This window comes from Pezoporus flaviventris, unplaced genomic scaffold, assembly GCF_033815535.1.
Source record: "Pezoporus flaviventris isolate CSIRO_AGI_PZ_B2104156 unplaced genomic scaffold, CSIRO_AGI_Pfla_v1 ptg000031l, whole genome shotgun sequence".
In the NCBI taxonomy this organism is placed as follows: Eukaryota; Metazoa; Chordata; class Aves; order Psittaciformes; family Psittacidae; genus Pezoporus; species Pezoporus flaviventris.
In genome coordinates, this window is record NW_026892579.1 from 21,090,620 (window position 1) to 21,115,135 (window position 24,516).

Genomic DNA, 24,516 nt, shown 5'->3' on the forward strand with positions numbered 1-24,516 from the left:
TAACATAGAGAGTAACAAGTCTAGTACACAGTCAAACTGTGAAACCCTTTCCATATTGTTGTGGTTTAATCCCAGCTGGCAAGTAAATGCCACGCAGCCACTTGCTTGCTCTCAGTGAGCAAATAAATAAACAGCACAAAGGGCTGGGTTTGATGGTTGGGTGTGGGTTTTTTGTGAAAGAAACCTTACAAAACATGTTAATGTACTAACCAGTCCTGGTTTTACCTGTATTACTGATTGAACATGTTACAGCCCACTAAACTGTGGATTTAAAGCATGAAACATTTGTAAAACAACTCCCTGGTTTGTTTTTTGTGTCCTCAGGCAGGACTCCAGTTCAGCACCACAGGTGTTTTGGCCATACAGGAAGAGACATCCACACTATCAAATATTCATTCTGTGATATCTGGTCAAAAACTGTAAAAGCTAAGATAATGATTTTGTTTAATACAATAATAGTTAATATTTTGCTTTATGCTTAACACTTTATATTATTGTAATTGAATTGATTGGAATATAGCAATCAGTCCTCTACAACCACTTGTCTGGAAGTAAGGCCCTGAAGGCAATGGTAGGGTGCTCCATTCATCACAAGTTTGCTTCAATTAAGTAAATTTTGTGTGCCCAACTCCATATTTATTTCGGAGTTCAAGTGGCAAACACCTTCTGCGAATTCTCCAGGCAAATGACTTCCGGACCCAAAACTTCCGCCTTGCTCAGGAGGCACTTAGAGCACTGCCAGAGGGGACAGACCCCTTCTCTCTAACAAACTGCCAGAGGTGGCACAATTCGGTCCCTGAAGCTGCAAAGCAAGCACTGCACCCCCAGTTTGGCAGGTTTAAGACATCTAAAACTAGGTTTTGTTACTCAGAAGCCACTGAATAAATTTGTGTTACTGTATTACCCAGAGGGAAATGGCAGCAACCGCAGCTGAGTATTACCTGAAAGAATTTAAAAATGCATTTTGGACATTAAAATATTTAATTCAAAACTGTTTCATCAATAAAATGTCTGAAATCAGTCCATTAGAGTGGGCAGCTTCTAACCTCAGTTAGCTATTTTAGAGCCAGGATCTGGTTTAAGCTAGTTGTCTGAAACCTCCTCACAATTTGAGGGAGAAGGCAAGACCCCCTCTGCAGGGGCAAGGCAGTCCCTGAGAGCTCTGCATGACCGAGACTTCTGCTTTACGATTGCAGTGGGAGTTACGGCAGCAAAACTTCTCAAAGCCCTCAGTTAATCTGGTCCAGGCAATTGTCCAGTCAGCCAACACTTATATCAAAAATTAAGCATCATTGTTATAAAAGAAATTATCAACACCAAATTTAAGTTATTCAAGCCATAAAGAACACACAGAACTACATATACAGTGTACACAATTACCATGAGCCCTGGTCATCCCAACGGTTGCTTACACAGTGAAGTGATATCCTTATTTTTCACACAGAGCAATAAATCAATACATGCTGCTAGATGTCACTATAAAGCCGGTCTTAAATCAAGAGAGCCACTGAGGAATAGCTAAAAACTGTCCAGCCAAAGAATGCAAACAACCAGGACTAAAAACTCCCACATGCCAAAAAGTGCTAAGCGTAAAAGGAAAGTATAAAAATACTTCTGTGGTATTGAAATATTCAGCAATTTATACCACTGTAACACACTCGACTATCAGCATGCTTATCTGCACAGCAGCGTCTTAAACTAACTTGGTTTATATCAAAGATCAACTCTTTTCCTACTTCTCTAGTGTCAGACACCAGCTCCAGCACTTGACCATTTTATGGCATCGCTCAGTGTCTAGATAATAAGTAAATCTATCCGGAATTAACAGCTCTGGCCTCATTTTGTTTAATACAAAGTCCCACATTTTGCAGCTGAGAATCCTTGTTTTCAACTCTCTTGCTATAAATATCTAGCACTCCTGAGCTGAGAAGGAATTTTCTCTCCCTAATATTCAAGGGTGAAGACTTGCAGGGAAAAGACAAGTAATGGGCTGCTCACCATTTCCCAGCTATGGAATTGAAACTGTCAGCGATTCCAAACGGCTTGAATGTTTTGCTCTGCTAAATCTGCATCAGCTTTTCCAGCAAACTAAGTAGGCAGACACTATAGTACATGATTGAATCACAGCACCAACGGCATTTGCAGAGCAAATTACTGCAAATACCTTGATTTTCAAAAATTCAGCTACAAAAGATTAGCCTTAAATCTGTTGAATACGGCTCACTTGAAAAATCTGGCACACGCATAGAAATTTGGATCCTATGAACCTGAGCAAAAAATAAGAGCCTTCACAGCTTTAATCAAGTACGTTTTATTCTTAATCTTATTCTCCAAAAATTGTGCTTCTCAACTGAGAAAAAAAAAACACATTTTGAAAGTCCAGAAAAGTGTCAACAGAATTTAACCATTATAAGCACTGAAACAACTCTCCAAATAAAATATTTGTGAAAAAAAGCCTAAGATGAAAGAACACATCTCAACAATGGAATATATTTACTTGACACAGTCCACTTCCATTTTAAATACATTCTGTGAATATTTTTCTGTACGCAGTCCTCTTAGTCTACATGTTTACTAAAGCTAATAAATCAAGGGCAGATCCAGTTTCATATCATCGCTTCAATCACACTTATTTTGCTGTGCTTCATATGCTTGTCCTCCAAAATTAATGCCATCTGTCATTTTCAAGACTATCATCTTGATTGTGTGTCCATTCCTTTTCTCATTATGAATTCTGAACTTTGCAAACACTCCTGAATTCCCCAAAGTCAGTTCTACTTTTGGACTCCATTTTCAACTCCATATACCTTTTCTGTAATATTAGTAAGAATTAGAATTAGAGTAATTGCTTCCCACAGAAATTCAGATTTCCAAGTCACTCATTCAGGATATCTGAAAACTCGAGCATCCGGCAAATGTACCAGACGTGTCAACTCACAATGTTAATTTGTTTCTTACTAATATTTAAAGACTTTAAGTAGTAATTGCTTACTTTCATTTGGTAAAGTGTCATTTTGTCCATGGCATTATACTAAATCAGTCACATTTTTGACAGACCTATTTCAACTTCTTGTATTATAAATTCTGAGATAATTATTATTTAATTCATTTTCAAAAACTTGTAAACCCCACATTTCCCAGCTGCATTGGGTAAAACACTACTGCTTATTCCTTATGAATGATTTCAAAACTGTCATTCATCAAGCAAGTAATGTTTTAAAGGCTATGTGATCCCTTCTGGGAGAATAATTTAAGGTTGACATTTGAAAATTTAATTTTATTTTGCTTAAAAACTTCATGTTGAATACTTGCTGTTATCGGGGAAGGGACTGGTTTTGCAGTCATTTTCAGAAAAAAAGTTTCTTTAGCCCTTAATTCTTCCTTTTCATAGATACCATTGCAAGGTGCTCCTACAAGTCAGTAAGCTATCATACACAACTAAGCCTTCTAGATACTAGGAAATTAGACCTTGCTAGATCATGTAGCGTGTAACCTCGCTGAAAAAGCTATGGTAAATTAAATTGTAATTTTGATTGGGTTTTGGTCCCATAAATACCTATTCACACACTAATCACATGAAAGCATTTTCCCTCACTGAGATTTATAGCTGAGAGTCCTTATTTTACAGAAATCTAGGGGTATGTAGATACAGTAAAAGATATATATACACACATATATTTAAAGGGCAGCTGCTCCTTCTGCTTTGTTTGCATTTTATTAATAGGTTCCTCACGTTATAGCTCATGTCTTACTCCTATTAGATATTGCCTTCAGCGCAAAACTCTTAATGGCCTCTAATTTTAAAGCTAATCTCCTCCACACCTGGCCTGCAGAGATAAGCATGTTAATCTCAGTTCTAAATGCATTATCTACCTTATTAAAAATATTGAGAGTATCCTAAATGTACAACTGTCCTTTGAAATAGTGTAATAGTCCTCTTTTATTTGGCAACAAATGTCTATTCTGGACATAAATTGTTTGACTTTAAATTGACAAACCTGAGTGTCTCCAAGTGCTAATTACAAATAATTTACTATTATTACCATGTTGCCTTTCAACAATAAAACCAAGCAAAATACTTCTGAAATCAATGTTCTGTCTTTTAAATGTTTATGAACTGTCTGAATAGATGACATCAGCACGTTTTCCTCAACATCTGAGATTTTCAGCATGTCCTACCAGACACAGAATTCATAAATCGTCTTTTCTGAACAATGTAGTTTGTTCTGTGCTGTGTGTTTACTTCAGCTATCTGTTATCTTCCCCTCTATATGTCGAACTGCCTAACTTCATCTTAAGTCAGGCATCTTAACTAACCTAGCATCAAAGTTCTTTAGATAGGAATTATATAACACAGCAGAGATTACACACCCTTTGCATATGTCAATCTATTTCTGTAAAGGGTCAGCTATTCGCCTTAAAAGTCTGTTTCATCTGCTATTTAAAAAAAATGAGACAAAACTGACATTAATTGATTAAACCTCTGTCAAAGTAGATTGTATTCAGAAACTGACTATCCACAATGCAACTTAAAACTATTCGTTAATATTTAATTACAGAAGCAGCATGTTTGCCTTTGGAGAACATTCACATTCAAGCATAGGTATATGTAGCATACATATTATAGCATACTATATATTATTGATTTTTATATAATCAAACATCTTTGAATTTTATTAAAAATTTTATTTAATTGTTTTAAGTAATACAAAATGAGCAAGTACACCAATCACACCAATGCATCTTTGAGCTGAACCGCAAAGACCATATGTTATCATTTGTAACTGAAGCTAGCAAACCTTGTACAACTGAAATTTTAAGGAACTTATTATCAATTATTTACATTTTTATTGGATTACATTGATGCCAAGTAGAGGTAAATTAGATGAGCAGTGGAGCTCAGTTAAATAGTAATTAAATACAACTAGACAGTAATTGTTCATGAACACCCACCTACTGCAGCAGTCTCAGCAAGATCAATTATCTGCTTGCTCACACTGCCAAGGTTTAGGAGACATATCCTTTATTCTAAGTCACAGCACCTCTATGATTTGCAGAAATATTTTGTGCTGCATTCTGCAAAATCCCTTATGGAACATGCTTACTTTGCAATTCATCTTAAGACAATAACAGGTTTAGTTGCAATTTCAACACACGTCTTTAATTACTTTTTTATGGCCCGAGTTAAAAACAAATCAGTTTACCATTACAGGTTTTCCTTAGATCATTTCAAAATATTTTCTTGTAAATGAGACCATATGATTGCTTCCCATCCAAGAACATTTGAAAGAGCTGCTAAAATAAGTGAACAGTGCTGAATTTGAGAAAAGGCAGAAATTAAAATGAAAAAGGTATATTACAAACAGGGAATAAGAAAACAAAGGCAATTCTTTAACTATGTAACATCACCATATTAACTCAACAGTGTGGAGATCTTAAGTGTTCTTCAGAACATCGAGTCCACTGCCCCATAAAGAAGAAGCAATTATGTTTCACACAGATAGCTTCCAGCAATCTCAAACCTAAAATGAATTCAAGCACTAAATCTCTGTAGAAACTCTCTTACCCCAAAATCTAAGTGACAATGTGAAAGCTATTTGTCAAGAGCAGCCAGGGCTTATCCAGCATCAAGGAACTGATCAGTAGACACATGTGCAAGTAATCCCAGTAACAGATAAACACCCAAACTGCAACACTGTGCTTTTGATGCTGATTATTCCCACACAAAGACATCACAAGCTTCCAAACTTTCCAAATTGTAGCTCAGTTTTGTCTAAATCAGCCAGGAGCATACAAAACAGCAATCTAGGAAAGAAAATTTTCCAAATTTTCTTCAGAGACTGTTCCATTTGTCCACTTTCTGAGGCTAATTCCAGCTGGTGCAAACGCTTGCAATGCAAAAAACCTTCAGAGAAATCTAATGCTAAAACTCACGCTTCACTCCAGGATTCAAAACTTCCTGCAAAACTTCCAAAATAAATGCCTTCCTTTTCTCAGATCAAATATTCATTTAGCTTATCTTTTCCAATTATTTGCAAGCGTCACTGCTTGAACCTTAAAGATAAGTATGTCAGGAGACACCAAAACCCAAATTGACCTGTTTGATGATGGCTGGGCTTGACAGACATATGACAGGTAATTTAGGCAGTGAGAAAGATTAACACAATATGTGGGCAAAAGCACTCTGCTCTCACACTGTCACTGCAGCTTTTCATATTGACACAATAACTGCTGGGCACTGGGGTGGGATTTTTCCACAGAAATGCTATCATTAGTTTTCCTTTCTTTCCACCATAATATTCTAAAATAATTTGGAAAATTAGTTACATAAGAACAGACTAGCTCATGCACTTCTGCCAACCCCTTCTGTTCAGGCCACTGCCTTTGAACAAACAAAACCCTGCACAACCTTTAAACTAGATCAAGTAGCTGACACAGGGTGGATTTTTTTTTTTTTTTTTTTTTTGCCTAAGGAACTTTCTAATACCAGAGAGAGATTTATAATAGGCGATTTCTTCCTCAAATCCAGTCTGATTTCAGGAACAAGACACAGTCAGGCATAGCAACATAATTAACTCACATTTTCATGCAGGGCAAGAAGGAGGATCTGCAGAAATGTGACTGCAGCTGTAAGCCAGTCAGCCTTAACATCAAGTTCCTAAAAAGATGGAGCAAGCCATCCTCAATGCCATGTCCAAGAACACCAAGGGCTACAAGCTGTTTGGGAATGGCCATGTTTATATAGTCCTTTGGAAAGGACAACATGAATTTAAAAAGGGAGAATCTTGCCTGATCAAACTGGTTGCCTTCTAAGATGCCTTGCCTTCATAATGGACAAGGGGAGAACAGCAGATGCCATTTTACCATTACTTTAGCAAAGCTATCAACAGCCTCCCATAGTCTCGCTTTTAGCCAAACTGATGAAACACACCTTGAGAAAGTGAGCATGGGTGGAAAACTGGCTTGATCAGTCAGGCTCAGAGGCTGGTGATCAGCAGGAGAAAATCCAGCCAGCAGCAGGTCAGTAGACATGTTCCTCAGGGATCAACATTCATCAACATCCTTATTAGAAATCTTAATGATAGGATGGCATACACTCCCAGAGGAAGACAGCAGGTGATACCAAACTAGGGGGAAAGGAATGGTAAGCTGCAATGTGGAGTAGCTACGAAGTAGCACCTCGGCAAGCAGAGAAAAGGACTGACGGGCACCTCATGAAGCACAAACCCGGCACCCTGGCTCTGAAGCCCCTGTGCACCACTGCACACTGTGTGCAGCCAGACGGAAAGCAGCTCTGCAGAAAAGAAGCTGGGAATCCTGCTGGGCAGTGCAGCTGCGTGCCAGGCAGCAGCAGGCATTTCCAGCAGCAGCACGGACCAGTGTGCCGGGCTGTGTTAGCTAGTCCAAGATTATCCTGAGTTTAAATACTTTGCTTTCAATGTCTGTCTTTTGTGGTTTTGTAAATCATATTGCTCGCATGACTCAAACGTAATCCTTGTGGGTTAATACTACAACTGGTAGTAGTTTTCAGCTAATGATGTTTTCCTCAGCTCCCACTGTCATTTCTTTCACACATTTAAACTTTTTATGGATTTTCATTTAAAAGGAAAATAAGTTGAAAAGGTAAGAAAAGAAAATGATACACTATAATCTGACAGACATGTTTTTGTCTGATGTTTTTGCTTTGAATGAACACTCGTGCTAAAGAATCATAACACATAACCCCTGTTCATGCTGTATTAGTTTAAAAGAATGAAAGCCAAAAATAATTGGCATCAGCAAAGATTTCAGATTTTAAAAGAGTGAGCACAATACATTCCTTGTGCTATTCCTCTGTACTGTACTAGGAACTCTGTAATATTCCATCATTACAAAATGTGCTTGTGAAAGAATATAAAAATAGGCAAACCAAATAAAGACCAAAACACTCAAGCTCAGAACACACAGTGCACAAAGTACATTTCCTTTGTATTTACCCAGTCATTAGCTATCTGTTTGCATTGTATATGGGGAAGTGCAAAGTAAACTAGAAAGCCTGCTTGCGTAGTCACTGACATCAGTATTGTAGGGTTATTAAACACTGGACAACCTTTTGCAAAAAGCTTTCATGATCTGAATCTTTCTAAAATAACAGATACGGATTTACTGTGAGAACCGAGATGGCCGTAAGCCCTTGTTGCCCTGGGTTCCCTAATTAACACTCTTTGCTATGGTAGGCACAGTCCCAGGCATTGCCTGTCAGTAGCCTTCATGCCTTCTGCTAACATAACATCCTTGAATTTCAATATAATGTAAAACCCATAAACACAGAGTACAAGATGATGTATTTCTCTGTTTAATCAAGAGCCATTATTTGCCTTCTGTGTCCATCGCCAAGGCACGCAAAAACAGAAGAGTGGCCATGGCTGTGAAAATGTCCCCGAGATCTGTTAATGATCTTCTAGAGAGATGCAGCCCACATTGCCAAGCACACATGAGAAAGCAGGGAAAAAGGCCCAAAAGAACAGTAGCATGAACACAAACTTTTCAGCCTTAAAGAAACTATACAGCAATAATTCGTCTAACTTAATCCAATTGAAATCTTGGGAAGAACAAGGCCTTCCTAAAAAGCTAAGGAATCTTTTTACAGTTAAAAAAAAATAAGAGGAATTCTTCCATTTGAAAGCACATCACAATAATATTTATTTCACTGTTTCTTTTTGAACTTGAAAATTGCCAGTAAAATCTGCAGCCACACTTCTTCATTCTTTTTCCTTCTGATTTGTGTACCCTAAGGTTCTAGAAAGCACAAACATTGCCACTTCACTGAAGAGAAAAAGAGTATTGCTTTTCATCTCTTCAGCTATAAAGACAAAATTAATCGTAACTTGAAAACTCGTTACATCAGCCATCTTCCTCAACTGCTTTGTTGTTTTAATATACCTACTATTAATAAATTATGACAAAATTAGAAGCGAACAGATTAGAAAATTGTGAAACTTACGGGTGAAGGAATGATGAATGTGGAAATCTCCTAAGCAGTAGGGCTGCCAGGAATACAGCCAGGAATTTGCCTTTACACCTTTGCATAAACTGTCAGTTACCAGGAATAAAGTTATTGTGCAATGCAGCTATTTCCAAGCAAATTGATAAGGCTCACTTGATTCGCTGCAGTCCTGGCTGTGATGCTAGCACTGTTGCATTCCGTCAAGAATAGAAGTAACCTATACATTGACCCTTATATATTTCATTATTTACTTCAGCCTTGTTTTGAAACACTGCAGTCACTGGCACTATTTTTATATGTCTCAGTCCTACCCAATCTTAACAATTGCAGAAGCAGGACTGGGCTAAGATTCGCATTACACAAGGTCTGATAATTAGCACTCATACCTCTCATATTTTAAAGTGCCAGGTAATTCCCACAGCGCAGAGCACTGGGCTCCCAACTGAAGCTGGCACAATACCTGTTAGCACACAAATAGAGAACTGTTTCTCACACTTGCAATATTTTTTTAATATTGCAAAGGGCTTTTCAAGTCAGATAAAGCTGAATTACTTCCACAGGTATAAATGATCATCATCGTATTTTTAGCAGAGCTCCCAGCTAATGACTCAGAGTAGGGCTAACAGTACACAGAACCGCATCCCACAGTAAAAACACTGGAACATATTCAGCCAAACAGCTTTTTTTTTTTTCCCCCAGAAAAATATTTTAAAATGTCAGTGAGGAATTATTTTTAATAGTATGAAACATAGGCATAATTAATATTTTAAAAGCTGATTAAAGAAAAATCACCCATGTAATTATAAAACTGTGCAGCCCGTAAATTTCAGTAACAAACCAAAACTCCGTTTTATTTAACACTGTAAAACTGTTTTATTTAAGATATTCTGCCATTTTAGTTAACTACCAGGCTGCAGTTAAGATTAGTGTTGAGATTCTCTTTTGCAATACATGTTTATATGCTTAGAAATACATTTTATTTTGATCATAGCATCGGCTACTAGCACTGGAACCCAAGTTTCATAAGCATATTTTTCTTTCTCCTTTAATTCAAATAGTAGCATGTACTACCCCAAATCAGACCATAAATTTACTTTTCCAATATAAAGTCACTTGCCTGTAAGAGTTTCAAGAGTTTTCCTAGGACAACTCTAGCATGTATCACTGCAATTCTGTATTCCACTTAAAAAACGGTATGTGGCATTCTCCTCAAAATTACAAGCAGCCAATTTTATTATGCCATCTAGAGTGTATTTAACTGTGATACTCAGAAGAAACAATAATGACTAATACCCTCACCATGGGATCAGAATGGAGCTTCAATTATTTCTGCTTAATTTTTATTAGACTATTCTCACACATTAAATGTAAAATGTATGATCAATTTAACAGGAAAAAAAACATTTTATCATAGTGGATATTCCGCTGTCCAACAAATGTTAGGTACATAGTAGAGATGATTACATCTGCACCTTTTAAGTCAACCAGCTCCTGAACAAGCAAGTCTTTCAACAGTCAGAGGCCAAAATTATGTACTCGTATAATCACAGAAGTTAGACAACTTTCTACAAGTTAAGTCATTAAAAGGTGCACATCCCTGACATATGAAAATTCTGAATTTAGTATGGAAAGATGCCTGAAACAGTTTGCAATAATTCTCAGCTATCCTTTTTCACAAGCCATCCCACCTACTCATTATACAACTCTGAGGCAAGTTCAGCCCATAGATGAGGAAATAAATCAGAGGGAAGAAAATTAAATCTATTTTATTCAAAATGTTAATTATATTCTTATTTAAAAAAAAAAACAATTCTCACTATATTAGCATAGTAGAATTCTGTACTTCTTAGCATGACACATGAACAAGTTAAGGATCAATCTCTGTCCCTGGGAAGATGAATTTCATCATCGAACTTGTAAACCATGAAAGCGCTGCTGTCTCAGGAAGAAATAAGATACTCCCTAAACTACAATCCGTATTATGAGAACCTTTTAAACAAGTTACTTATTTTATTTTTAAAGCACTCTAAATTTCAAACATGTTCTCAAACCAGAAAATAAATAGGCATATGCATACAAAACCTAAGTCCTTTTCAGTCACACAATTATGAATTCAAAGCTCCTGCATGAAAACCTGATCTCTCTCAAAAGGTACCTTGCTAAAGATTTGTTATTCTAGAAAAGCTTCTATATAGACTGGTGAATGCTGGCTTTACCAAAGTTAACTAATGACTTGTTGATCTCAGTGATAACCTGAGATAAATTAATAGCAATTACTAATGTCACTGGCATTAAGTCATGATGCTTCTTTCCTTTTTCTTTCAGCACTTTCCTATGAAAAAGTATCACTGAGATTACATCCTTTTTCCCCTTGTTTCTGAAGCAGATGATTTATGGGATATCAACTTTAAGAAGAAGAACTAGGAGATATTTAGATTACCTTTTTTATAGAACAATCACTCTTTTTCATGAATGAGAAGTACAAAGAAAAAGAAGCCAGCAGGAACGTTTCATTAAGCTTCAGGACAGATGAAGATTTTTTATAAGTCAGGCCACATATTTAGGTAACCAAACACAGACTTCTTGCTACATGTATCATATAAAGAAAAATAATAGACTCCTTTAAAAAGAAAGCTATGTCGACAACTGGAAAAAGGAAAACTATAGTCTCACAAATAGCTTTTAAGACCAAAGGTGACAAAAAATATAATTACCTTTTTTGATTCTCCACCACAAACCCACTGTAACTGCGGCCTATATTTCAGAGACTTGTGCGATGTCTATAAATGCACTGCATTGCCTTTCATAACTTCCAGCAAGGCAAAACACACTTCTAATAGTTAACTTGCATTTTTTAAGGACTAATGGATAATGAGGATTCCTTCTTTACTGTTGCTTTTACCTGTTGATGTAGCAGGGGTGCAATTTTGAACTGAATCACTGTCTTGAGAAAACCCAAGTCTTCTCAAAGAATGTGTAACAGTTTGACTAATATAGCTTAAAATAAGTGTGTCCAAGCTACAAGTTTACTTTAATAGCTAGCTGCTAAACAGCTTCACACATCTCTTCTAATATACTATAAGCTCGTTTTTTTCATGTAACATAATGTACAAAGCCACATAAGATTTTGAAATGTTTCTGAAATCCACAAAACTAAAGAAAGCAAAACCAGGAGATATTTCCTTTCTAGAAGACCTGGTGACATTCATTTTTTTTACAATATATTGGTAATATTACTCATAACACTTTAATACTAGAAAACATTCTTGGTATTTTCTTTGCTCAAAAACACTGCACTTTCTAGGGATTTACTTATTGCAAGGTTATTCATCGGTGCACAATACAACTAATGTTCTTGAACAAAAGAACGTATGAAAAAGCAAAGCACTGCAGCTTTGCTCTAGAGAACTTGAGCTTTCCAATTTTACACATGTGCAATCAGTTAAAGAAAAAAAATAACAGGTGACATTTAGGGCCAACCATACTCTCCACATGGAATACTATAAAAACAGGTATTCAGAATAAAATCTTAATTCCACTGACTTCATCGCCTGGACCTATGTTTTCACCCGGTGTGAGCTGAGGCCAAGTTGATAGTGCCAGACACACATGGGAAGGGAGAGCATACAGTATCCAGACAACGCCTCTGAAATCTCTGTAGCTTACATTCCCTACTGCCTCCCCACTGAAGAGCTTGGTATTTTATATTACCTTGAGTAATAGAAAAGCTCCATTTAATCTATATTTCTTCCTAATCTGTATTACCCCAAGCGTAGAATAGCAATTTCTTTAAAATATACAGGAGAAATTGTACTTTTTCACCAAATTATGTGAGAGAGTAAAGTATTTCTGCCTCCCACTTATGACTTCTATCCAAGTAAATATACTCCTTGAACATCAAAGTTATTGCAGTGCTAGTCATTTGGTCATGCTTTGTGCTTCAGCAAAATGGAGCTGGGTGATCAGAACTCCACTTGCCATAACACTGACAAAAGGCACTTATTCAGTGATGACAGGGAGCAAAGAATTATTTCCAAGCCAATGTATCTTAGGAACTATTCCAGCCACATATATCAACTTTTCCAAAGTCAGAAACTTCCATATATAGATTAATAAAAGATGGGTTTGGCTCTTGCTAAATAAAATTTTTCAGTTTTGAAGGGTGTTTTATAAAATCACCACTGTTTGGTACATTGGAGGCAGACCTTCCTTCCCCACTCAGTCACATCTAGCATTAAATCCTCATCAATTTTTGCTCCTTGTGATGACTGTCAGTAGATTGATATGTGCTATGTGAGCCTGCAACTTGTTTCCTGCTTAGATGTTCAGTGTTAAGCGTGGTAACAGTAACAAACATTTCCAGTTGGAAGTAGACAGATGCCCGTACTGCTACTGCTCTTTCAATAAAACTGCCTTTCAAAATCTCACTGTGGTAGCAAATACAGCACAACTACATAAAGCATCACAGGCGCTGCCTATATACAGCATATGAATCATATCAACAACTAGGAGAATAACTCATGTTCATTCTCTCATACTGCTGCTACCAGTATATAACAGACCTTCCTTGAGCAGCCTAAAGCATTGTCTCAGATAAGGCCACAGGAAACAGAAGGAACATGCAGGGCTGTCCCTCAGCGTTGCTATTCTTCTCATGTAAATGACTGAAATTAGAAATTTTCTTTTTCTCAGGAACTAATTGCAGGTTTACAACTGCTACTCAGGAATTCTTAATCAGTTTTAATTGCTTTTGTAGCTTTCTAATTACAGCTTTTAAACTGCTGCATCCCTGTATGACAGCAATGAACATATATCTCCATTTACATTCAAAAGGACTATTGAACAAAATAGACCATTCCAAAATTTCTTCTTCTGTGCCTACCTAAACTATCATGTGGAAACTCAGCACTGTCATAACATATCCTGCAAACATATGAGACCTTAAGCCAGGGTGACACTCAGGCACTGACAAACTGTATCTGTCCCCAGGGAGAGCAGGCAGTTCCCGTCTCCAGGATGCAGCAGAAGCTGCTAGACTTGTTTTTTCAGGCAGTAAAACAGCAGCCTCCATCTTCTCTTCAGTATTAAAGACCTTAACGTAGCCAACAATAACAGTATAACATTCATGGCATGCTGGAAAGGCACAGCAGCGCAGAAGGGTTCAAGAGGCTCTTTTTACATCCTCTCCTATGAACACATTCAGTACGGAAATGAAATAATTTGATCTTGTATGCATACATAAAACATCAATAAATACACACTGGTTTACAGGCCTTTTATGTATTAATTAAACCTGTACAAAAAAAAAAAAAAGCAATACTCCTTATGTATAGTATTTTAAAAACTTCAGTGAGACATTAACATGAAAGCACAGATTTTTGTTTCATGCTATATTTTTAACTCTATTCTGCATAGATCTTTATATGCCACAGACTACTCCAGTGAAACTACTCTGACTGCATCTGCTGTTCTAAACTGACAGTCTAGCCAGACCATTTCTAGTGGCCATATCATATTATGAAAAAACAGGGGAAAAAAAAAAAAAGGGGGGAAAAAAAACCCAGAAAAATATGCTTTCATGAGTCAACACTTTACAACACCAAATCAACCCATTAAATTTTTAAGTAAAGAAGACAAGCTACTGTCTGCATCAAAGAAGTAAACCTGACATACAGCACAACTAAAAAACTCCACATTACTCTTTACCCTGACTTGTCAAGATGCCTTAATACTTACTGAACTGCTATACCTGCGGCTAATAAAGCATTCTATAGCATCTCACTGAAGTGTTTTGAGAAAAGATGAGAAAGGCTGAGTGACTTCAACCACCCAAGGTTTTTATAGCTTTAAATTAGAAGAAAGGTCATTACCAAACTTTTATGAGGCACTCCTGGGCACGCCATTGTAAACTGTTGTCCAGAGCTCCATTTGGCATTCTAAAGTGACTCATAACTCATATGGAGGAAAAGATAATGCCAAACAAAATAAAGCAAGTTAAACACAATATTGTTAGGTTGTCAAGCAGAAGTTTGATATCCTTGAGTTAGCAATTACTTTGCAGTTGCCTTATTCTAGAGTCCTGCCTCAGATCACCTTTACAAAGCACTGTAAAAGCTACTAAAGATGGAAGGGATTTTTTCTTATTAATTTGAATCAAGCAAGGAGTTGGTAATTTGACATAATATAAAGGCCTGCTCAGTAACAGCGTTAACACACAAAATTGCTGTAGGAAAGTTCATAGCTTTGATGTTCTCCTAAATCATCATTAGTTATGTTTAAATACCAGTTTAAAATGCTGACGCTACTGAACTCTAACATGGAATTGGAGATTAAAATGGAAAAATAGCACCATACCACAGACCAGAAAACATTGGATATGCACTCCACAAAGTTTTTTGCCTTCCTCACTCTTTGTAGTAAGATCTCACTCCTATCATCTCCATGGGCTATCAGAATCACAACATGGTTCTAATTAAAGCAGTTTGAATTTAAACTGTAAAATGCATCTTGGAGTAAGTATAAATAAAAAACATCTCCTTCTCTTAGAAGGACAATTTCTAGTAGCTAGAAAGATGAACATGCACATAGTGGGGAAAGGGTGCATAACAAAGAAAATTTTAATTCTGCCTCAGTGCTCATGGTTTTGGTCTTTTTCAGAATTAGTGTATGGAAGGCCAAACACATTGTTCAAAGTTATAAATCACAATGAATATGAATAAACACGGATGCATCAGCAGGACAATGATGCTGGAGCTCAGCCTCTGGCATATGAACATTTGCATGTCAAATTAAATATCAGAACACGGAAAAAGCATCCTCAGTAAATTCAGTAAGAGCATACGTAACACTATACACTTGACTGATTAAGTTGAAGCCAACAATGAACTCGCGCAGTAGCCAGAACTTTTGATTTCACTGAACCACAGTGACTCTCAGTGTATTCTGCCACTTTATCAGTTTGTATTGTCCTGGGATAAACTCCTTTGCCTCTTCATGAATTTGCATAAAGAATGAAAGAGTACTTGGCTCCACACTTGCATACCCCACCAATGCAGGAAAACCAGTTCAAACAGGAGAAGATAAATGGGGTTTGATGCATCTGGCAGAAATGCTGCCCCTGTCTAACCGTCAGCACAGCTGAAAATGGGACAGGAGAAGGTTGTTCTGCTGCTGTGCCAAAAGCATTTATTCAGTATGTTAGCTGAAAATAATAAATCTATAGAAAGCATGCACGTTAATGACAACCTTTTAAAATATTGTTTCTCTATGAATGATTTTGTAAAAAGTGCCTGATCTTGTTAGGTACTGCTTACCCAAATGCCTGTCTAGAGAAGCAGGCAGGTTCAAGTTGATTGTTGTCTTGAGCCTTCTCTGCCCCATGCATTGCCAGCTGTTTACTGGCACATACCTGTCATCTTACCCACCCTTTCTATGTCTGAACTCTGCTCCCATAGCAGCAAATCTGGTGTGTATCACATACTCCAAGAGGGCAGGCATTCATTCTCAAACAGTGGAAATGGCCCCTCAAAACCTTACTGGTAGCTTTGTTCTCTCACTTATAAAAGACTCCTAATGAGGCACCACTTACTGTCCCTTCTCTTTCAGTGCCTATGGGAACTGCCAAGCTCCTGTCTCATTCTTGCCTCTGTATTTCTAGAGAAAAAAAAAATAAAAAAGAAACAGCTTTCACTCCTGCCAGCATCAAGGATACTCAGTGCATGGGAAAGCTTACTCTAACCCATAATTTTCAGAAAGGACAGACCCAAAACTAAGTAGGCAGGGCACACACTTACTGTGTAGAAACCCACATCCAAATCAGCACCAGTGGGATTCAAGCTTGGGCTAATCATTTGCCATCAGATGGATATGCCACGAGTAGCTGCCTGAAACACAGCCCGCAGGCAGAGCAGACAGGACATGGGTCTGTGCTCCCCCTCCTGCAGGGCATGAGACCGTCTCCAAAAACAAGAGTGTGCATGAGCAACCCCATGCCTGGGACATCTCTTAGTACACGTGCCCACTCCTGCATAGAACTTTCCATGAAGAGTTTCACAGAAGATGAAGAAACGTCAAGCTGAGCGGCAGATGAATAAGACATTTTGATTTTTGTTGCGTCTAGAACTGGACTAATTGGGCATGTAAACACTCTGTGTTTACAACTTTAGAGTATGTATTTCAGGGAAGATTTTATAAGAATCCACCATGATCTTTGAGCACTTCATTTTCCAACTTGAATGTTGTTTTAGGATTTCAGGGTTGTTTGCTTGTTTTAAGAAATGTATTTGGGAGTTTTACACAGTACAGACAGGTTACTGTGTATCCTGCTTAATATCTGGCTATATGCAATTCATTAAATCATTTTTCTCTTCTCAGGACTGAATGTATTCCAACCTAGAGGAACACAACACCCCCTTGTATCCTGAACTGATAACACATATCCCTATTAAAATGATTTTCAGTTAGCATTTTAATTTGTTCCTCCTATGCCCACCAACACTAAGCATGCATAAAGTCTCATGAGTAAAATAGAGTTTATGACATGATAACATCACACAAAACTTCTTAAAATTCCATCCATCTTGTGCTGCATTTTTTATAGCTATAAAACAAGACTTCCATATGGGTCACAGGCATCAGAACATGAGACAAAATAAAAATTAAGATACTTCCACCTAGTGAGTCAAACCACAATAAGAGCCTTTGGGTGTAACATCAAGAACAATTTTTTGCCTCAAAAATTTACTGTGGAGAAATTAGAGGCACCACCCTACGAACCATCATTCCTTGTTCAAATTTGCTTTCTTTTTAGAAGTGATAAAGGTTCAGAAAAGTACCACCTTTGCCAGAAAAAAACAGCTACCCTAGAGCCAGGCTCCCAAGCCCCAGGTACTGTGCAAGCACTGCTGCAAGAAGGCGCAGAGGTCTAAACAGTGACACACAGGGAAGTACAGGCACTAAACTGGTTCTTCTGTTTACAAAAGAAAACAGAAAAGTTTGAGTGTTTATTGCTGTGTCCAAGCTCTTTATGACACAGTATAACAGCTAGTTTGATAATTAGCAAGTCAAGTTTGTAATATGAAAGATCCTTTTTTCATACTGATTTTACTGAACTTTTCAGTATCACTGGTAAACAGAATCATAGAATAGTTAGGCCTGGAAAGGACCTTAAGATCATCTAGTTCCAACCCTCCTGCCATGGGCAGGGAAATCTTTTATAACATTTTTTGTAGTATACAAAATTAATTTTTTTTATGAATATCATTTTATTTCCTTTGAGAAATCTTGGTTTTGTAACATTTTGTCCATTTACTTTTATTTTCTACATTGCTTATCAAAATATGCCAGTGACATTCCACACAATGTAAGACTCAGACTTGCATAGCAAATTTGCTTCTACTACATGCTCCACCATAAACTGGAGGTTCCTGAACTCCCTATATTCCTATTTTATAAACACAAGGAACATCTTCATTCACCTTTCACATACATCTTTGACTCAAGTTACTGGCTGGCAACTTTATGTTGATGATACTTCCCTTACTACTCCCAACTCCTTACTTCTGAAATAACATTGTTTTTTTTCATTATTCGATGCGTTTTTGATTTTCTTTTCCTTCAGTTCACTGCTCTTTTTCTATGGAATTACTATCCACTTTATGCCAAACTTGAATTTACTTCCATGTATTTATTCCAGCTTTCCTCTATATACTCTACCCACATTTCCTATTTCATACTCCTAGTGACAGAAACTGATATGATATATAAAGCCAGGCTTTTAGACCTCGTGATTCCTGCTCAGATGGGCTAAAAGAGCGGACGTGGTGAAGTTAAATAGTTTAATCATTCACCATAATTTCAAAACAAATCCCACAGACCATGTTATTGGTTGGCCCCTTTTGCACTAAGTACAGACACAGATGCATAAACTGAAGCCCAGACCTGGTCTCAAAAATATTTTGGGGTACTGTCTTGTGATTGTTTCCACAAAGTATCACAAAAAGCCATGGACTGTCACAGCTCATTGGGAAATTCCACCTTAATTTCTGCTCATGAGAAAACAAAAATAATGGGACTGTTTGGAATATCTCAGCATCTCAGATTCTAAAGACACGTAGTGATATGAAAAATTATTCAGTTCAAACATTCTGAAAGCTTTTTGTTAGAAAGATGATTTTTGTTTTTAGGACTCTGTAAAATAATAGTTTGACAGTCCCTGTCCAATATCAGCCTTCGGGCCATTTTACTCTGAATGTTCATACTGTTGAAATCACTGAATTACTTTTTTTAATTCAGGATTTTTTTTTGTTTTGGCACATTCTGTCTATGGTAACTTGCTTTAGAACTAGATTGCTGTAAAACTGTTATGTTTTTGAAAGATATTCCTAGACGTATCCTTTCCTCCTTTTCCTGAAATGCTTCTGACAAAAATAGCTTATCTAATATTTTCTCCTAATGTTAGCCACTAGTAGGAAATTACAATACTTACTGGAGATTAGGCCCTATTTAGCAGCAGCAGGAGGAAACCTAAAGCACCACCAATCCAAATAGACAAATATTATTTTATTCAATTTTTAGACACCGAACGGAAGAATTGGAAATAACATCACGTAACTCAATCCTCAGAAACAGGTTATTCCATTGAATTTGCTGGGATCTATCCTCTGATTAATATCAAGACTGAAACCTGTATGTAACTCTAGGAAACACACTGAGCTCTCTGGAAGGACAGGGACACAAATACTGGATTTATGTTCTTTTATATTACAAATGATTCATGTACTGGTGATTTCCACACCCAGTGCCTCATTATTTTGGAAGTGACATCTCAGTGGGCCCTTCTCCAAGGCTTCTCAAACTGTGCTCCAACCATATGCCTTAAGCAGAAGTTTAGTGCCCTCACTGCTGAGCATGACAGGTCTGCAAGCTTTTATACAGAATATAATCAATGCAAAGGATTAACTTCACCTGTGCTGAATCCAATCATCTGTTGTTCAATTCAGAATACCCATTGAGATTACATATCACAACGTTTTAACTACACCACTTCATCCTGTTCTGGTTTATGTACGTGAGAAATCAGAGTAAATAACTACTTAATGTAATAATGTGGCCCTTTCAAATGTTCCTTATTTGACACAGAACAAATCTTACTTAATATGCTCTCCAAACAATGCTTTTAATCTCTCATATGCAAAAAGAAAACTGTTCAATATAGTTTTTTCATCCAGTCTATGGGTGAAAGCCATTATTTCCATTCATACTCTTTTCCTTGAAGTGTACACCACCATGAAGTGTTTGGGACAGTTAGTTTTCAAAATAACTTATGTACTTTTATTCACTTTATTTCTATGATAAAAGACCCCACAGCAAGGATGGAATAACAATATGGAAACTAACCATCTAATCCAACTGGACACACTTTATTGAAGCCTTATTACTTCCATGTGCAAGAAGAAACTAAAGCCAACTGCAATCCCCAATATTTGGCATCCTCAGTACACACTGTATCCAGCAGGAGAATTTCACTTCTTGTTTTCATTTTTACAGCCCCGTAATATTAGACATATGGACTTATCTCGATCATTTAGAGATAAAGAGTTTTAACTGAACAAAAAAAGCAAGGTCTTTATTATGCCTAAAACAATACTCTTCTTGAAAAAGTTGTAATGCTTTGCAAATATTATTCTAATCTCTTTTGCAGTATGAATACTATTAAAAATAACTGGTATCAAAATTTTAGTACAGATGATAAAATCTTCAAGAATGGGTATAAAGAGAAATGACAATATGGTTATAACATAGATTCAAGTCAAGCAATTTATATGAAAGAATCTCCCTATGGATACATTCAATGCCATAGTTATATTCCAATGTATTCTGAAGTAGTATGTGTGATAAATTAATTCAAGATACAAATCCTGCTTTCCTAAAAAGTACTAATATAAAATTATGAGCTATCATGAAACAAATATTTGTTTTCAATAGAAAAAAAATAAATGGCTCTTTATTAAAGCATTTAAAGCTTTCCTTTCTGTTTTCTGAGTGGTATACCAAGATATACCTCTGATATGAAAACACCCCCAAGATGGATCAATCAGGTAATTAACTTTCTTAATGGAGGTCTGAGAAGATTAAACCTTCATTCTGTAGTTTCAGCAACACATTTCGCATCTTGCACTCTTCCAGTAATATTTACTGATGAGGATTCTTAATTTTCAACTCACTTTTTTTTCTCCAACACATATGCTTTTCTTTGCTATGTCAGTAAATTATGAGAATACTGCACGGCTTAAAAGTTTTCTCCTCCAGTGTTATTAATAATGCAAGACACTGAAAGTCAGGTTCTTTTGGTTGAGTTTATTTCACATTTTTGTAAGAATTTCAGCAAAATCATTACTTTTAACATTTTGCAGTACCTTATGACTTTCCTAGACCTATTTTAATCAAAGAGGCTACCTATAAGAGAAAGGAGGTCAAATATTAATTATTTAACAGGATGATAAATAGTTGGTTCTTAACAGAGACAAAATTTTGGTAGGAAAAAAAAAATACTGACCTCCATTTAATGATACTAAAATGAATACAATTACTCTTTAAAAGAAATTGTACTACAGATCAAGAAACAGATTTCTGACTCCTTATGCATATGCAATTCAAAATTACATTCACAGAACAATTAACTCTATTCCTTCCTACAAAAAGGCTAATTCCCAGACTTTAACTACTACTACTACTTTCACAAAATATAAACCATAGTTTATATTTTGTGAAATTTAGAATCCCATTTCTCTCTAGGCCTATAATTAAATTAAGAACAGAATTATCAGAAAATGCTAATCAGATGGTGATGGCCACGATTAGTTTAGATGTTTCTATAAATCAGTATCACTGATGTGCATAGGAAAGAAATCAAGTTAGGGTGAAAATCTGTATGCAAGTACAGGTATAAAACATGTCAGAAAGCTCAAAAGGACTTCCAGAAAAGTTAAAGCCTAATGTTCCAAACAACTGCTAGTGACGTGCACCTCAACTTTACAGAGCTGTCTTGTGCATACAAGCTCTCCACAAGTGTGAGCATCTACATAACTATGCATGAATCACTTCCTGAATCTCTGAACACTATGCGTAACACCACATTACACTGCACTGGGTTTGGGTGCTTTTTCTGTGTCAGATTTCAACTTTTCCTAGAATGTATTTTAAAGAAGCTTTAGAGATAAAAATATGAGAAAAGTAAAAAAAGTACGCTAAAATCAGACCATACATAAAGATTTTCCCTTTGCATCTGACAGTGCGTCCTCCCTGCTTTTCACTAAAAGTTAAAATTTCTACTGCAGCAGAAGCTATGCACAGTGCCTGGTTGGTACATGGTTTCTCAGATGTTGAGGTAAAGTATTGCAAACATCCACAAAACTGAAATCTAATTAAAATGTAAAAGAATAACTTAAAAAATAAAACCTCAATTTTTAATGTAGTAATAAATATTCCTTTTATAAGTAAATATATTAATCCACTCAGAACACTTTCATACAAATGATCTGTGTACCTGAACTGTGGAACTGATTTCAGACGCAAATCCTCCTGTCAAGGGAGCCTCGTGGCTTATCAGCAACCGCCCAGTCTTCACCACTGACTGAAAGGAAAAACAAACCCCAAAAATGTAATCAAATTGTAGCTCTTGTGATTTATTACTTGTACTGCACATGGAATATATGAAAAATATGTCATTATTAGCAGTGTTAGAATGCAGCTATTTCTCCCCTCTTGCATTTTTCACTGAAAGATAAATCAAAAGTCTAAATTGAGTAATTAATAGGATGCTTTTATATTTCCTGTAAAAGTGTTTCCATCTTCCATTTTAAGTAAATATCAAGAATAAAAATTTATTCCATTGACTATGAATTCACCCTATCAATGCAAACTGTAACTTTTCTGTAGGAGAACAAGGATTTTAACAAGTCATTGATAAAAACTTGGATCCTGAAAAACATGTAAAGAAATCCTTCACTGACACATATCTCTGCACAACCAGATTCCAGGTAAAGTTATGAATCATAACTATTCAGAAAGTAAAATTATCGAATAAAAATTTCAGGAAGGAAACAATTATATAGATTCATGATGCTTATTTAAGTTTTACATGGCAGTTAGAAGCAACATTTTCTAATTTCAGATCTCAAAGTTTGTGTGTTTTTTACGTGATCTACTTTATAAATAATCACATAGCACAATATACATAGAAGGTGATTTAAGTATCTTTAATTTAAAAAAGTATTCATATGAAACATAACAATGGAAGAAAAATATTTTTAATCTGGTGGGAGTATAAAGCTTCACCATACTCAAATATCTTACAGTTTACTGCAACTACATGCTAAATTGCCTAGAATCGAACAACATGAGATACCTTTGGTCAGAAATACAGCAGCAACATCTCACATTTCATAATACACATATAGTCAGAAGGTGCATAAAAAAGTTTCATGAACTTCTAGAGACACATATATCAGAAAAAAAAAAATCAGAATAATGTGTATGTTAATCTTTCAAGAACAGTTACAGTCTGATTTTTAAGATAAGTACAGAGTGTACTGCTGGCGCACCGTTAGTCATCAAGTGCAAAAGCCCACGACAGTGCTAGGCTATCAGGTCACACTTTTTTAATGCTGTGATCTTCAATTTAATGTCTACGCCAGCACATTTCCAGTCAGGCAGCTGCATGCATAATAGAATTCACAAAGCTAATGCCTTAATTTGTACAGTTCTCCTTCTGATTCAAGTACTTTTCTATTTCTTTTGCTTTTCTAGCTATGACTCAATCAATGGCTCTACATAGCTCATCCACAGATGTATTGGCAAGTCACAGGCCTATAAACAAGATGATCCATATACTGTACTATGAAGTGGTTTGACAACATTCAGAGCTAAACAAGGCAGGAAAAGGCATTTCAACAGTTGGAAAGTAACCCGCAGTTATGCAGGCCCATTTCTTGAATTTCTTTTGCCAGCACTGGAAACTCCTATGTAAAGAGCAGAGACATTAACTGCACTATAAGTCTGTCCAATAAATTAAAATGACAGTTAAGTGAACAAAATGTACACTCCAGTTTTAATTTGATATAACTGATACAATCAGTTTTCAGTTGCCATGGGAAAAACAATACAATTAATCAATTTCAAAGATTTTTTTTAATCCTCTTAAACAAATATTATTTTGCATGTGTTTATTGTGAGAGGTTCACACTTCTTTGAAAAATTACAAGCTATCATCAAAGTTACAGATTCGGTTTCTCAGAATTTAGTAGTATGAAACAGACTTTGTTAGGACTCATATAAGAAAATCCACATGGGATCAGACCAGTAATCTAGCAGTCCAGTATCCTGTCTACACAATGGAGATAATCTGATGTTTAGGAAAGAGTAAAAATAGGATCTTTAATGTGCTCCTTCCCAGCTTCTCAACCTCCAAATATTTTCACATCTCAGGTTTCCTGAGTCCAGTACAGCTTCTTGCTCTAAGTAGCTGGTAA

General features: G+C 36.3%; 1 protein-coding gene across 4 annotated transcripts in view; it reads right to left on the reverse strand.

Moving 5' to 3' along the window:
- Positions 1-24,516, reverse strand: part of BCKDHB (branched chain keto acid dehydrogenase E1 subunit beta) — a 117,027-nt gene that overhangs the window by 22,539 nt on the left and 69,972 nt on the right. For 3 of the 4 annotated variants that reach the window (XR_009744582.1, XM_061460419.1, XM_061460417.1), the window contains exon 9: positions 22,533-22,619. The exons of the other annotated variant lie outside the window; for it this stretch is intronic. Coding sequence is in view for 2 of the 3 variants with exons in the window: in XM_061460419.1 (XP_061316403.1) it covers positions 22,533-22,619 (87 nt within the window). In the remaining variant the exon portion in view is untranslated. The remainder of the gene's footprint in view (positions 1-22,532; positions 22,620-24,516) is intronic. 4 annotated transcript variants of the gene reach the window in all.